Below are 16650 nucleotides of genomic sequence, written 5' to 3' on the forward strand. Positions count from 1 at the left end.
CCTTAAGTTAGCCAGTCTTCATTCATCGGTTAAAACTGACTTTTATTGAGCCCCTAAGATGGGCCAGGAGCCCATTTTAGGATTTGAGTCCAGAGTTTCAGAGACATCCACTGTTCAACCAGTGTTGCCCTGGGAGCCCGTGCCCGGGATGCGGGTGGGGGTGCCACCCGGTGGTTTTGCATCTCACGTCTCGCCCTGGGTGGGCTTCGGGCCCCCACCTCTTCCCTTCAGGTCGGAAGCTGTCTTAGCGCCGAGCCTTTGGACAGGGCTGTGCTTCAGCCTGGGAGCCCCCCATCCACAGGGTTGGTCTCTGCCCTGACCCCTGGACGGAGGGAGACGGGCGTCGGGCTGTGCGGGGCGCCCCGTGGGGAAGGACTCTTCCTGGAGAGAAGTCTCCCGCGGCCCGAGCTGAGCGCACGCTTTACTCCTGAGCGCGCAGGACGGGGCCAGAGGGCGGCTCCCCGGAGGCGGCCTCGCCTCGGCAGGTCGCGGCCAGAGGGACGGGGACAAAGGGAGAGAAAGGAGGAAGCCGCCACGGTCCGCGTTCGGGACTGGAAGCCCTGCCCCCGAGAGCGCCCGGCCCGCTTCGCGGCGCCCGGGGCTCCGGCGGAGCGGCCGCGGCGGGGAGGGGGCGGCGCGGGGCGGGGCGGTATATCCAGTCTGGCGGAGGGCGGGCCCTGCAGTGCCGGGCCCCGGACGGCGGGTGGAGGCGCCGGGAGCAGCCGAGAGCCGTCGCGCGCGCGGACCGTCGCTCTATGGGCACAGCGAGCCGCTGAGCGCGAGAAGAGCCCGCTCCCGCCGCCGCCCGCACCTCGCGCCGCTCGGCTCGCTCTCCAGGCCCGCGCCCCGCGCCCCGCGCCCGCGCCGCCATGAACCACTCGCCGCTCAAGACCGCCCTGGCCTACGAGTGCTTCCAGGACCAGGACAGCTCGACGCTGGCCCTGCCGTCCGACCAGAAGATGAAGGCCGGCGCGTCGGGCCGGCAGCGCGTGCAGGAACAGGTGATGATGACCGTCAAGCGGCAGAAGTCCAGGTCCTCCCAGCCGTCCACCCTGAGCCACTCCAACCGAGGTAAAGGCCGGGTGCCCGCGTGGCCGCTCGCCCCTCCCCGACGCGCCTCCCAGGTGGCAGGGCGAGGGGCGCGCGCGTCCCCATCCGGGGGCGCGGGGCAGGGTCCGCGCGGAGGGCTCCAGCGGGCGCGCCCTGCCTCCCGGTCCACCTTGGAGCCGCGGCCCTGACCGCTCAGCGGCGGACAGTCAGGGCCGACCTCGGGTCCAGGGATTCTCTTCCCCAGCCGGCTCCGGGGGTCTCTCCCCAGGCCGATCCTGCCCAGCTGCCCGTGGTCGAGCGTCCCTCACCCCTCCCGCCCCAACGTTCACGATTTTAGCTGTGGGGTCCCAGTCCGGGGCGGAGCGGGGCGCCCAGTGCCTGGCTGGGATGGGCGGGGAGTCACGGAGCCCGCCGAGAACCCAGGAGGGGCGCGCACTCCGGGAACCGGGCACAGGAGGCAGGCGCCCCTGTGATGGCGCCGGCGCGGGAGCCTCGCACCCGGAGGAGGCAGTGCGCTTCCCAGGTGGCCCCAGGGCAGCGCGGACCCTGGGGGCTGAGGCCGGAGAGGGGTCCAGGACGCCCTTTCCCCGAGGCTGAGGGCAGCCCCCTCTCCCTGGGACCCGCCTGCCCGCTCAGCCAGTGTAGAAGTATGCCTCTTAGAGGCCAGAGGCCATTTGGTTGGAGGTCGGAACCGCCCCTACCCCTGGCTGGCCCTGGTGCTGGGCACTCCTTGATCTAGGCACGGGCCTGGCCAGCCCCTCCCTGCTGCACTGAGGTCCCCCAGCTGTTAGGGAAGGGCAGGAGAAAGGGGCAGGACCCCTGAAACTCAGGGAGTAAGGTCTGATACCTGACAGGCGCCTTAGTGGAAGTTCTAGACCAGGACTTTCATGCAGAGCATTTCCCAGCGAGAATTACACAGAAGTGAGCAGGCACCTTCTACTTAATTATTTAGTTAAGTTTGTGAAAGCTGGGTGAGTCGTGTGTGTGCAGCTCTTTGGGATCCCATGGACAGTAGCCCCCCAGGCTCCACTGTCCATGGAATTCTCCAGGCAGTAATACTGGAGTCGGTTGCCATTTCTTTCTCCAGGGGATCTTCCCAACCCGGGGACTGAACCTGGGCCTTCTGCGTTGCAGGCAGATTCTTTACTGTCTGAGCCATCAGGGAAGCTTAAGGCCAATAAGGAAGCTGCAGACTGTAAACCAGTACAGGTCAACCAAGGTTTATTTATCGGAAAAAAAAAAAAAGAAGAGGTATATTTTTCAAGTCAGGAGCTCATGAGAGAGTGGGGTAGATGAGAGTAGTAAAGAGGACACAAAGGGGATGGACCCCCGCCCGTGGCCCGCACGCACATGCGCAGGGGTACGCAGACACACACACACCAGCTCTCTCTCCCTCTCTCTCTCACACACACCAGCTCTCTCTCTTTCTCTCTCTCTCTCTCTCTCTCACACACACACACACACACACACACACACACACACACACACGGCAGCTCACAATTTCTGCCTCCGTGCCTCTTTCTCTCCCCTGACTGGCCCCAGGTAGAGCTGAGGGCGGGAAGATGGCTGGCAGAGGACTGCTCTGCGCCGAAGCCCGCACGCTGGTGGCTCTGCGCTCCTGCCCGGGCTCCTCTCCCGCCAGGCTCCCACTCAGAGTCGCAGCTTCCAGAGCGCTGGCCACCTTCCTTTTTGCTTGGTGCCTCGGCGGCTGCTTCCAGCCTTTTTTGGAAGTGGGACTGGAAAACAAGTGCCCCTTTCTGGGCACAGCGCAGTCGCTGCTCACGCCGGCTTCCTCTCTCCCTGGAGCAGGGCTCTCCGGTCCCTCCCTGCCCACTCCTCCCTGGCCTGCGCTGGGGGCCGCAGCTCCGGAGAAGACAGCCAGCCAGTCGAGGTGCCCGATGCCCCCTCTCAGCCCCAACAGGGTGCTGGCTGGGCGCCCCGGCCTCCCTCTCTGTGGTGACGTCCCCTCCCCTTCCTGCGCCTCCTCCCCGAGGTCCTCTGGGGGCGTCAGCAGGTGTGTGTGGACTCTGCCGATGGCCGGCGCGTCCTTCTCCGAGGGCTGACCCTGTAGGCGTGTCCCTTTTACCCTTGGCTTGGACCAGTTTCCCCAGCGGGCGCTGTAACTGGGCGAGGCCATCAGGCCACCTGGAGCTGGTGTTTCTGGTTTGTCTGGCTTTGTCTTAGGAGGGATCCCCTCCTTTTGCAAGCACCGCCCAGGCGCCCCCTGTTTGCTCCGTGACCACCGCTGCAGGCTCTGGCCTCTCTTTGTCCTGTTGGTTTCACTCGGCGCATGTGCTCTGGTTCCCAGGACGGGTGACGGGGTCCCTGGGGGGACCACACGCCAGGCCGTCCCCCTCCGCCCCAGGACAGACTCGGTTCTCCTTCCGTTTCCCACGATAGGAGAGCAGGCTTCTGTGGGGTCTTTGATTCTCCCGGCCCCCGTCCTGGCTCCAGCCCCTCGGGGCTGCTCTCCACCTGGTCCGTGACGTCCCTGGAGCCGTGGAGGATGGTGAAAGGGGCCCGTGGAAGGGGTCTGGTGCAGATGCCGTGCCCTCCCCCAAAACCTGGGCCCAAACAGATGCCCTGCCCAGCCAGGCAGTCCCCATGGAGGGAGGGGCTCTGTGGGGCCTGGAGATCCTGCAGGAGGAGTCTGCTCGGAACCTGCCCCCCTGTCTTTTCCTGAAGGGACTCTGGGGCGTGGCTGCCCTTTCTTCTTGATGGTGCCCGTGGGCAAAGGGTGTAAGCCCAGGTGGGAAGCAGGAGGAACCTGGGGAGCTGGCAGCCCAGTGGGAGATGGGGGCTGGAAAATGTGACCCCCTTGAGGGGGAGTCCATGCGGGGCGGATTGTGCAGGAAGGGGCTGGTGCTCTGTTGTCCCGCCCCAGAGAAGGCCCAGCTGTGCTCACGCCCTTCACACTCCGCTCGGAGCTCTGCTGAAAGCTGACCAAGCCTACTCAGACTCAAACCCAAACCTGCCGCCACCACCACACGCACACACACACGTGCACACACACACGTGCACACACACCTGCATGTACACACTCGCACGCACACACACATGCTGGAGCCCATTCCCTTCCGCACACCACTCCTCACTCCAGGGAGTACTGACCTGCCGCTCTGCCCACTGCCCTGAGACACGTCATCCCCGGCTGGGGGTCCCATCTGCACCCTCCTCTGCAGCACGGGCAGAGGTGGGGGGTGTGCGGGGCAGGTGTCCTCTCCCCGAGGCCCTGCTGGCGGAGGCTCGCCCCCAGGGGGCGGGGTGGCACGGTCCCATCTAGGGCTGCGCTGGCCGGCTCTTGGGCTTGCGTGGGCCGTGTCTCAGCCCGAGGCTGCGCCCAGGGCAGGGGTCTGCTCTCTGCTCTCTGGGAAGGTGTCCCGTCCCAGGCACGGGCCGGGCTCAGGCTCTGCTGGGCTTCTCCCTCGGGACCAGCGCCGAGGGACGAGGAGGGCAGGGTGTCTGTGGCGGCCTGTGCCAGAGCGGTGTCCTGATTAAACCTCGCGGGAGCCAGTCCTTTCTTCACAACACCCCTTGGCTCGGAGCTGAGGATTTAGCCAGCATTCCCACCGGCCTGTTACAACACATGCAGAAACGCCGAGTAGCCCGGCTGTTCCACGGCACACGCGTCCCAGCTTCCTGCTGCTTTGCTAAGCTCATTGACAAAGCTTAAAAAAACAAATGAAACAAACTCCTCTCCCCACACACCAAACTCTCTGTATCAATACACCAGTGGCTCCGGGTTTAAAAGTCTGGGAGCTGCCTCTGCTACAGGGCATGACTCCTAGAAGGTGTGTGATGTTTGAACAAAACAAAATGAGAGTGTTTCCCGGGAGTGGAAGGTAGCCTCGTGCAAGGCTCTTTATTGGCCGCACCCCTGAGGCACGCACGTGTGCACACAGGTGTCCTCGCACACCCGCACGCCCACCCCGCCTCCCAGCTCGTGCAGCCCCAGGAGGCGTGCGCGCTCTCTGGAGCTGTGGCCAGCTGCTGTGTGACCTCAGGCCAGCCCTGCCTCTCTCTGGGTCCATGCAGCCATAAGAGGCGGGGCGTGACCACCCCCAGATGTTTCACTGGAAGCAGATTGCTTGTCTTGCTGCCTCTGCAGACCGTTTCCGCAAACCACTTGCCGCGGCAAAGGGCCGCTCCTCACGAGACACAGCCCTCCCGGTCTCCCTCCAGGAAGCATCGGATCACTAAAACACTATCTCCCGGTGCACGGTGCTCTCAGTCGTGGCCACACGCTGGCAGCGCCTGGGAGTTTTAAAGAATGCGCGTGCCCGGGCCCCACCCTGGAAGCTGTGCTTCAGTTACTGTGGGGATAGTGTGGGCAGATGGGCTTCAACAGTTCAAGAAGCCTTGTTCGTGTCCCCGCCCTGCCTCAGACAGAGACCCAGTGTGGGGACCACCCCATCGCATGCACACACACACACGCACACGCACACACGCGCGCACACACACGCGCGCGCGCACACACACACACACAAATGGCATCCAGCGCAGCAGTAGCTGGGGACAGTCGTTTATTCTGGAACCCCCCTGGGGGTTAGCCCTGCCCAGCCCCGCCCCCTGTGCCAGCCCTGCCCTTGGCTCAACCCTCAGGCTCAGCGGTGGCCGCGCACAGATCATCAGGAGAAGCAGGTTCAGAGCTGGTTTGAGCATGCCCCGGCCGGCCCTCGGGAGTCACGTGTGCTGGCGAGGGATGGGGGAGACAGGGCTGTGGCGGCCCAGGCCGCTCTGGTGTCTGTTCCTACACGTGCGCAGGGACGGGCAGGACTGTGCCAGGTTGGCTGTGGGGCTGGGCAGAACGCCCCCGTCCAGGGCCGGGTGGCACATCCGGAGCTCCCTCCTGGCCTGGGCGAGGGCGGAACATCTCCTGCGATGTCCGGGGGTGGGAGGGCAGGCGCCGGGCTGCCGGACGGTCTAGGCGCCCAGGCGTCTCCCTTGTCATCTCCTGACAATCCTTACTCTCTCACTGAAGTCCCTGTTACTGTGGGCCCCACTCTGCTGGGCACCCCTGATGGGAGGGATTTAGGGGGTGAAGCAAAGGCGTTTCGGGGCCAAAAGGTAGCGGGTGTCCTTTCTCAAGCTTTTGTGCTGAGGAATCGACGTAAGCGCAAGAGCAGCCGGAAGACGCCCTCGTGGGGCGTCAGAGGCGCCCCTCTCTGAGGGCCGGCGGCTTGTGGGAGTGGGGTGTAGGGGCTGGGGAGGGGGGTGGGCTCTGCCCTGGAGCAGCCTGGCCAGCAGGCGGGCTGACGTCCCGAGGACCTCCTCCAGGTGGGGTCCGGTCCTGGTGTTGGCGTGGGTGGGGGCCTCCCCCCCCACATGCACACACACACGTGCACAAACACGCACACACACATGCACACACACGCACACACACGTGCACAAACACGCACACACACGCAAACACATGCACACACGCACACACACGTGCACAAACACGCACACACACATGCACACACACGCACACACACACGTGCACAAACACGCACACACATGCACACACATGCACACACACACACGAGGAGCCCACAGCATGGAGTGCGTCCAGCAGGTGGCCGAGTGCTGACCGGCTCCGTGGCCTGAGCGCCCGGGTCTTCTCCAGAAGGAGCTGGCCGTGGTCTGGTTGGGGGAGCGGGCGGGGCCCGCCGAGAGGAGAGCAGGAATGTTTCAGGTGTGGCGGGTGTGGCCACGGAAAGCTTGGCGGTGGAAGGATGAGTCACCCCGGGTGGGTCCGCCTGCCCGGCGGGGGAAGAGCCTGGATATCCTGACGAGGGCTCCCCGGTGACCCGGGGCGAGTCGCCCCCTGTGCGGCCCGAGGGGAGGGCCCCAGGTGCTGTCTTCTGTGGCATGGTCTCCCCTGATCGCTGACCCAAATGAGGCTTCTATGCGGGCAGAGCAGCCGATGGTGCTGACCCCACGGGGAAGGCAGACCTTTGCCCTTTGACCCCCGACTTCTGGGGTGGGCAGACACCTCGTAGCAGACGCATGTTGGACAGAGAGGCCCACGGCCCTTCCTGAGAGGACTGTGGGTGCCGTGCTCCCCAGGAGGTGGGCTGAATGTGGCGTGAGCGGTGCTGGGACCCTTCTTCCCACCCCCGTCCAGGGCTACGGCCGTGGGCATTCTGTCTCTCCCCAGTTCAGGGACCAACCAGGTGCCTCTCTGGGTGAGGGGGGACCTGGCCGAGTTGGGGGAAGGACCCCAGTGCCCTGCTGCAGGTGTGGGCTGGGCAGGGGGCGCCAGACCTCACTGTGCCCAGCACCGAGAGGACGGCACCCTGGGGTGCAGGGGCCAGGTGGGGGTCATCGCGGAAGGCTTCCTAGGAGTGGTGTCCAGAAAGGTCAAGGGGCCGGTGGGGAAGCCGTCAGAGCTGTTCCATCACTCTCAGGGAGAAGCCCCATGTTCTTCCTGCTGCGCTTGACTCAGAGGGTGGTGCTCACCAACCAGACCCCCGAGTCAGGAGAGGGGGCCTTGCTTCTGCTGTGGGAGCAGCGCTCACAGACGGCTCCCCTCCCGCCTGCACCCCTTCGAGCATCTGGCACACGGCAAGCTGTGACTGCAAGTGTGTGAGGTCTCTGGACTCCCCTCCCTCGAAACCACAGCCCACAAGCAGCTGCCTTCTGCCAGAGAAGCAGTGGTGGCTGGTGTGATGGCAGCCTCGTTCTCACAAGGAGACCAAGCCAGGCAGCTCACAGTGGGAGTCAGGAAGTCTGACCCCCCGTGGCAGGTGATCTTGGGAAGGTGCCTTCAGGAGCTGCCTGGAAGGGCCTGGAGACCTTGGTCCAACCAGAAGTGAGAGCTGCCACCCACACCTGTCACCACCGCAGTCCCCTGGGTCACAGGGACTAGCCTCGGCTGATAGGGTGCCCCAGAGCCACGGCAGAGAACCGCCCCCCCCGTCATGTGGAAGGAAGTAAGAGGGAGGCGGGCAGGTGCAGGCATTGGGGAAGAGATGCTTCAGCTGGTGACCGACAGGACAAGTGACATCACTGCTGACCGCCTCCCTCTCGAGCAGGGCGGGGGCCCCGTGGGAGCCTGCCCTCTGTGGGGCCTCCTGGGGATGCCTGTCCCAGGATCCCGTGTCTGTCTTCAGCCCAGATTTCCATCCAAAGTGGCTGGCTGGCCCACACCCGCCCCTGGGTGAGGAGTTCCTGCCCTGTGGGACCCTGGTCTGTCCCCCCCGCCCCACCCAGAAGGGCTGTGGGAGTGGGCTGGACAGAGGGGAGGTGGGCAGCATGCCAGCTGTCAGCTGCCTCCCCTGGGTGTCCATGCCTGCGAGATTGCCCCCAGACTCCTCCTGACGAAGGTCGCCTTTCAGAGGGACGGCTTCCTGAGAAGGGAAAAGATGCAGCTGCCTGGTCATCAGGGAGCTTGGAGTGAGTCAGAGCCTCAGGGGAGCCCCTTCGGGAGTCAGGCCTGGGCCCAGGGCACCCTGCAACGGGCGCACCTCTGGAGGGACCCTGAGGCTGGCAGCCAAGCAGACGATGATGCAGGCTTTGGTGCCCAAGGCTTCCTTGCTGAAGCCTGTCTCTAGAGACAAGAAGGCCGGCTTCCCTTAATGCCATGAGACGAGAGTTGTTATGGTCACACAGCCATGGGACCTGGAGGTGCAGAGAGGCCACCCTTCTTTGTCCAGAAGAGGAAGGCCAGGCCCAGGGCAAGTGTGTGCCAAGTCTCTTTACTCGTGCCCAACTCTTTGTGACCCCATGGACTGTAGCCCACCAGGCTCCTCTGTCCATGGGTTCTCCAGGTGAGAATACTGAAGTATACTCAGTATACTTCTCCAGCATCTCCTCCCCAGTGCCTGAAGTCCTTCCCCCGAGGACCTTCCCCACCCAGGGACCGAACCTGCGTCTCCTGTGCCTCCCGCACTGGCAGGTGGGTTCTTTACCCTTGAGCCACCTGGGGAGCCCCCACCGAGGTCCAGAGCCAGGCCCAGTTTAAACACCTCTAGGCTGCAGGGCAGGGGTCTCTGCCATGGCCAGTGGCCCCAGCAGCCCTCCATGGTGGGGGCCTGGGGAATCGGGGGGGGTCCCTCCTATGAGCTGTTGGGGTCCCCTGGCTCCAGGCAGAGGAGGCGGCCTGAGGTGGGGACTCCAGCCACGTTGCAAAGCTGCCCCTGCTCTGTGTTCTTCCCCAGCTCGGGGGCTCAGTGCCCACCCCTGGAGGTGTGGGGGTCTGTGGGGCCCAGACCCCGGTGGGGAGCGGACTGAGCCAGACCCTGCCCCTGGAGCTGAGCTCGGGCCCTCGGCCGGGACCCGCCTTCCCCAGGGCTGTCACTTAATGAGGTTGTGAGGCCAGCCTTGCTCCCGACGCCCAGGCCGTCGAGCCACAGCTCCTGGTCCAGGAAATGGGGCACCAGATGGGATGCGGCCCAGGGTCTGGACCCAGGACAGCCTCTCAGGTGGAGCTTGGTGCCAGGTTTTGAGCTTGGGTTCATTGACGGTTACGATTCTGCGTCTGCAGCCGAGGCTTAGCACAAGACGCAGCGTGAGCGGAGCCCCGGGCAGGTCACCGTCAGCTTCCAGGGCTGCGGGCAGAGCCTGGCTGTCCTGAGGGCAACCCCCGCCGTCCGGTGAAGGGGCCATGTCTCCAGGCTGCCCTCTGCAAGCCGAAGCCACCCTGCCCCTAATAATCGTGGTGACACCCTGTCCTCCTGTGGACCCTGTCATCTGTGGGCCCACACGCTCTGGGAAAACAGTAATTACTCCTTCCTGGCCCTTTGAGTTTGGTGGCTGCTCCCCCTTTGGCAGCGGGGGTGCCTGGGAGAGGAAGGAGGCCCCTCGCCCCATCTGGGTCGGGAACCAGAGTCTGCCAGGCGCGGGCCGCATCCTCAGGCGCTGCCCCGTGGCCCTGAGTGCAGGCTCTGGGCCCAGCATGTCCACCTCCTGGCTGTTTCCCCTGAGCAGGAAGGCGTTTCTCGTGGAGCGAGGGGTCCTGCTTCCCTGGACCGGGGCGGCAGGGGCCCGAGGCCCCCCAGGCCAGCTCCTGACCTGTTGGTGCCAGCCCACCGCAGGTAGACCCCGGAAGAGGGCTGGCTGCCCAGGGCCCTGAGAGCTGAGCCTGCAGCTGTGTGGCTGTGCAGGAGGCAGGCTGAGGGGGAGAGGCGGGCACAGGGCTGCTCCCTGTCCTCCTGGTCTCCTCTGCGGGCACTGACGCCCGGGGGACGAGGCCTGGGGGCAGTGCAGGGCTGGCACCGTCCTAACCCCCGTCCTTGTCCCCAAGGCTCCATGTACGACGGCCTGGCCGACAACTACAACAGCTACGGGACCAGCAGCCGGAGCAGCTTCTACTCCAAGTTCCAGGCGGGGAGCGGCTCGTGGGGCTACCCGGTAAGGAGCCGCTTCCTGGGCGCTTGCGGGCACAGTCCCTGGCTTGAGCAGGAGAAAGTGTCCTGGCTGCTGAGAAGAGGGGTGGGGGGCAGCATCTCCGACCGGTCCATTTGCTTGGCCATTATCTCACGTGTCGTGCTATCGCAGCCTCCTTCGGGGCAGAGTGGGTATTTCTAAATGTATCAAATGAGCGCATTTTAGAAAAGGCATAAAGAAAACATAATTTTTTTAAAGCCCATTTTCTCCTATGTCCGGTTTACTCATGGATCTGAAAGAAGTTTGAATTCTTGTGGCTCAGTCATGGGCATATTTAGATGTTTCTAGAAAAACCCACAGGGCCCCCCTCTCCTCAGTGTGACGGGACTCTGGAGGTGCCCTGAGGCTGGGGGCGGGGGCGTCCTCGGTGGCAGCAGCTCTGGAGTAAGAGGGTATGTGCCAGGGCGCAGTGTGGCTTGAGTTTGTAAGCTGGACAGACCCACGTTCAGATTCTGGCTGTGCTGCTATTGGGCCTGTGACCTTGGGCGAGAGCCTCTGTGCCTTAGTCTCTCCGCATGTAGGATGGGTCTGACAGAGTCCGCCTCTGGGTTGTCATCAGGACTAAATGAAACAACATGCGTTAAAAACCCTGAGCTTGGTTAGCACAACGAGACTGTCCGTGATGCTTCATTCTGGCCCTGTCACCGTCCTTCTCTGTAGCCTCACCCTCTGTGCCCATCACCCATTACTGGGCAAATACCTCTCTAGCCCTAACTCCACGCCAAGCACTGAACCAGATGCTCTGGTTCAACCACACAAGCCCATACAGGAGTCGTCTTCTACTCCAAATCGCGGTGCTGGGTTAGGTGACGCCCAGGTTTTCGCCCAGTCTGCAGATTCCGTGACTTTATTTTTGCTAACGCCTACATCAGCCTGCACTGCCCAGGAGCTCTGCGAGGCCCCTGAGGCCTGTGCAGGGGGGCCAGCTTCCCAGGGGACACTGGGCTCTGTGCCCTGGGTCTCGGGCTTCAGCAGCTCTGGCTCTGAGCCCACATTGCTCACAGACGTCACCCTGATCGTCCAGGTCCCGGGCAAGAGAGAGGTGGGTGGCCGACGGGTTACATGCTCTTTGTCATCCCCTTGATTCCTTCAGCTCTCACTGAGGCTCCTTAGGGAGGACCAGGCTTCCCTGGTAGCTCAGGCAGGGGGCTTGCCTCTCTTGCATGTCACAGCTTTACCCAGGTTTGCTATGCATTCATCTGCCCTCCTTTTTCAGATTCTTGATGTCAGTTGATAACACCAGTGCCAATACCTGCTGAATACCGTGAGCCCAGCAGGTTGGTGGTTCAGGCACAGATGTGAGCAAAGGGCTGTAGACGCGTAGACTGATGACCCAGCAGAATCTGGAGATGACTTATAATGCCATGGAAAGGGTGAGGAGAGAGGAGGGCAGGTCCCTGGACGGGACCGGCAGTGAGGATGAGTAAGCTGCTGACTGGGCAGTTGCTGTCTGTCTTCATGGCGGTGCGTTGCCCAATCGGAACCCGGGCACTGTGGTTCTGGATCAGTGCCGGCGCTCCCCTCCGTGGGTGCTTCACCTGCCCTGGGGCGGGGGGTCCATCCCCCGGGCTGCACCGTCAGGTGGGCCGGGAGTGGTTGTCTCAGCGGACCTCTGGACAGGGCTATGGGGAGCTCTTCCCGAGGGCTTGCTCCCAGAGCCTGAGTGTGGCAGGGCTGAGCGTTTCTCCTGCCCGTTGAGCCAGTCCCCCCGCCCCCACCCTCGCGGTGCCTGCCTGCTGACACCTGGTGAGAACCCCTCCCTCCCGGGCCTCGCTCCTTCTCCACTGGCGGGACTTCAGACGTGACTCAGGGCCGGCGCTGTCTGGGCACGTCCTGGCTCTGCTCCGTTCAGGAGGCTTCTGGGAACAGCGCACAGCTGTGCGCACACGGGGATTTGGCGGCGGGAGGGGTGGCGGGTGGGGGTGTGTGTGTGTGGAAGAACTGATGCCTTCCACACTGATGCTGGAGCCAGCACGTGTCAGCCAGGACGGCAGAACCCTGCAGGTTGGGACTCCGGCCGGAGCAGGGGGCGAGCCTCAGGCCAAGGGGCTGTCCCAGGGGGGACGGTGCGCCCGCGCCAGGGGGCTTCAGCCTGCCCCCTCCCCAGAAACCAGAGGGTGGGGCCGGGGGCGCGCAGGGCATGCGGACCCTCCTCAGAGGAGCCTCCAGCTGCCCTCGGAGAAACAGGGAGCTGGGAGGCAGAGAGGACACGGGCAAGGCGAACGCAGGCGTCGGTGGCTGAGCCGCAGGAACGTACCAGCTCCGCCGTTACTCGTGACCCCTAAAAATCATCATAAAATATGCTGGTCATTAGTGCCATTTTAGGGGCCCCCTAAGAAAACCAACCTCATTTCTGTTGTCAGGACCTGTGTTTGAGCAGAAATGACAGTGAGCCTTCTGAGACCCTCACTTCTCAGGCTTGAAACATTGAATCAACTTCAGATAACAAAGATTGGTCACCCTTGAGCATGGATTTTATCTAAGTACGCCAAGCACCTGTGGGCGGTTCCAAAAAGGAAAGTTCTAAAGGTGTTTAAAAAGCCTTATGATTCTACCTTATATTCTATTTCAGCAATAGTCTTCTAATTTAAAAACTATAGATGATAAATATATATGTGTGTGTCAGCCTCTCAGTCGTGTCCGACTCTGACACGGTCTGTAGCCCACCAGGTCTGTAGCCCACCAGGTCTGTAGCCATGGTCTGTAGCCCACCAGGCTCCTCTGTCCAAGGGATTCTCCAGGCAAGAGTGCCAGAGTAGGCTGCCGTTTCCTTCTCCAGATATATATATGTCCTTATGTATACCATCATCATATTACTCACACTACTTATAATTCACGACCATCTATACCACAAGTCAGTCTTCCCAGGTGGCGCCTAGTGGTAAAGAACCCGCCTGCCAATGCGGGGGACGCTAGGCAAGGGTTTATTCCTGGGTAGGGAAGATCCCCTGGAAGAGGGCATGGCAGCCCACTTCAGTACTCTCGCCTGGAGAATCCCACGGACAGAGGCCACAGTCCATGGGGTCGCAGCGAGCTGGACCCGACTGAAGTGATTCAGCACAGCACACACGTTTCACAAGCCAAGAAAGCTGAACGTAGAGGGTGTTTAACAGAATGAAGCAGAGTGACTCTGACACCATGCAGGGGCTTGAGGGAAAGAACCGGTCCAGAGAAAACCCCTGGCCGGTCAGTTGTCCATTCTCTTCTGCTCGTTCCAGCCTCCTGGCCCTTGGAGACCAGATCTACGGGGCGGCACACTGCTAGAGCCCAGAGTCCAGAACCTCGGGGAACAAGGAGCGGGGCAGCTGAGGCGAAGGGTGGGGCACGCCCAGCCGTGTCCTCAGGGCCGGGCTCGGGGAGTGTCAGAGCCCACCGAGGCTGACGTTCCACAGCTGAGGACACCCGGCCCGGTGAGGCCCAGGGTCTCATGGCTGGGGGCGGGGCAGCAGACTAGACCCTACCTCCTGGCTCTCACCCTGACGGATTTTCCTGTCCTCACTCCAGACATCAGTCCCCATCTTTTAGCACTGCAGCCCCTTCTGGAGACTCAGACAAGACCCATGACTTCACATCTGCTCACTTCCTCCCTGCCGCCCCCACCCATGCCCACCCCTTCCTCCCCACCACCAAAAGCTGCAGGGCAGCGGCCCCTTTTTCCTTCCTGGACTCGAGTCCCTCAGCCGTCAGCGTCAATGGAGGTCAGGATGGGCTGCCCAGTAAAACATAAAGAAATGCGATTTTGGAGGCCTGTTTCTCCTAAAATGTTATTTGTTGCTTATCTGATCTTCAGATTTAGCTGGGTGTCCTGTATTTGCTGGATCTGGTGACCCCAGGTCACTGTGTATTTCCACTTATTCCCTGTAATATAAACAAGACCCCCTAAGTGCCTGTCTCCTAGGCTGGGGACTCAGACAGAATTTCTTAGGGGAGTGAAGGGAGGCTGCTGGCCCCTATGAGGGTCCTTATACCGGGTCCCTGGAAGCAGGCTGCTCTCACCCTGGCGTGTCCTGGACGAGGCTGCAGCCCGTGGACAGGTTAGACTCCTGGGAAAGGTTCTGGGTTACAGCATCAGTCTCCTTCACTTGCGCCTCCAGCCTGAAGGGTTTTCCACAAACCAAGAAGTGCGTCATGAGCATTCCATCCCTCTCGGCGTCACACGGGAAAGAGGTGCTTTGGCTGTGGACAGGCTGAGAGCATCCTGCCGGGAACGATCCCATACGGTAGCAGCTGCCAGGCGGTCTGGGCCAGGGTACCCCCAGGGGCGCCGTGTTGAACCCCTTCTCCGTGCTCAGTTACACCAGACCAGCACTTGGAGGGCCAGACTCCCCAGGAGAATGATCAGGGGAGATTCTGTGTTCATTCTGGCCACTGACCCCATTTCTCCACTTCATCCCAGTATTCTTGGGCTACCCTTGTAGCTCAGCTGGTAAAGAATCCGCCTGCAATGTGGGAGACCTGGGTTCAACCCCTGGTTGGGAAGATCCCCTGGAGAAGGGAATGGCTAACCACTCCTGTATTCTGGCCTGAAGAATTCCTTGTATAGTCCATGGGGTCGCAAAGAGTCAGACATGACTGAGTGACTCTCACTTTTTCAGGGCAGTCCAGTGCTCAGGATTCTGTGCTCTCACTGCTGAGGACCCAGGCTCTGTTTGGGAAACTAAGATCACACAAGCAGAATGGCACTGCTGGGAAAAAAAAAAAAAAGTTATTTAAAGAAAACACCCAGGATTCACTACGAATCTTCCTCCCAGTCCCTTCTCAGCTATACGTGCTTACTGACATGTTAGTGGTTGATGAGCCCATCACGAACCGGCCTCCATGTGCTGGGACCCCCTCCTTGAGGGGGGTGGGCACCCAACACCCAGAGGTGCCCGGAGGCCCCCTTCTGTAGAGAGGGCTGGGCTTGTGCAAGGCTCTGTGGGGGATGGGAATCCAGGCTCTGGGAGCCGCGTGTGCGCAGGGTCTGCGGGGGTCAGGCACAGGGTTGCCGGAGAGAATGTGGTGGGACTCCTGCCTGGGAGCAGAGGACCAGCCTATCTTTGCCAGCGAACAGACTCCTCCCAGAGGCAGGTGGTATGGAGGGGCCCGTTCTCAGTCTCAGCTTGCCTGTCCTCACGACGGGTGAGAATTCCTGTTTCCAGGGCAGGCAGGGCTGTGGACAGGATGTACCGGTCAAGTTGGAGGCCTCGATTCTGCTCTCAGCTCAGCTGCTACGAGCAGAGGCACCTGGGACTCATCTCCTCTCGAGACCGTTCTCGGCCTTGGAGGAAGGCTGTTGGACGAGATCCTAGCGGAGGGCTCCTTCAGCCCTGGCTTTCCAGGCTCTGTGCAGCTGGCGAGCGGCCCCTGAGTGGCTGCCAGGGCCTCACGGTGGTCTCCGGGTGGGGTGGGGTGGGGCCGCCCCAGGCCTGTGGGAGCACTGCCTTCTGCTTTCATCTGGGCTGGGCAATAGGGAAACAGTGGCTAATTAACCCTTGCAGCAGCCGCAGAGCTGCTCGGGCTTCATTGCTCTTCACTTTGCAGGGAGGGGGAGGGCCCTCGAACTCCCTACAGAGGAGGGGAGGCCCCTGGAAACCGCCGCCTTGAAAGCCCAGGCCTGCCTCCTGCCCTGCTCCCCTCTCTGGGTTGTCTGATCGGTTTGGAAAGTCCCGGCGGAGACGCAAGCCCCGTCCAGGCGGGCACTCCAGAGGGAGTGGTCTAGGTGCTTGCCAGCCCGGGTCCTCTGCCAGCGGTGACGCACCCCCACCCAGTCCCAAGGGCCCCGGGCTCTCGCTGGGCAAGAAGAGGCAATGATCCTGCTGCCGAGGGACAGAATGTGCCCGAGAGAGGAGACGAGGGAGTGGGGCCAGGGGCGCCCCCGCTGCCCTCCCCGTGGGAGTGGCCCCGTCTGGCCCGGCCGGCCTCCAGCTTCACCAGCAGGGCCTCCTTGGCTCTGAGGTCCCGTGTCAGGGGGTCCTCACTTGGGGGAGAGAAGCTGGCACCCGGGGGCTTGGAAGGAAGAGGGTGCAGCCGGGGAGCCTGCAGGCAGAGTCCCAGGGCAGCTCTGGGCAGGGAGCTAAGCTCGGAGAGCTGCCCTTCGCAGTCAGCAGGGGCAGGGGAATGCTGAGGCCTGGGGCTGGCACCAGGACCCCTGGCACTCCTGTCTGAGAGTTCACCAGGCAGGGCCATTGCCCCCGAGTAGGGCAGAGCCAGGGGCCAGGCCCCGGAGAAGGCAGGATGTCACCTGGC

The 16650-nt window shown here is 62.7% G+C and overlaps 1 protein-coding gene across 1 annotated transcript in view; it reads left to right on the forward strand.

Moving 5' to 3' along the window:
- Window positions 1–681: 681 nt before the first annotated feature.
- PKP1 (plakophilin 1) overlaps window positions 682–16650 on the forward strand; it is a 40467-nt gene continuing 24498 nt past the window's right edge. The window contains exons 1-2 of the mRNA XM_027976016.2: window positions 682–1071; window positions 10280–10386. Coding sequence (XP_027831817.1) covers window positions 870–1071; window positions 10280–10386 — 309 coding nt within the window. The 5' untranslated portion in view covers window positions 682–869. The remainder of the gene's footprint in view (window positions 1072–10279; window positions 10387–16650) is intronic.

This window comes from Ovis aries, chromosome 12, assembly GCF_016772045.2.
Source record: "Ovis aries strain OAR_USU_Benz2616 breed Rambouillet chromosome 12, ARS-UI_Ramb_v3.0, whole genome shotgun sequence".
NCBI lineage: Eukaryota > Metazoa > Chordata > Mammalia > Artiodactyla > Bovidae > Ovis > Ovis aries.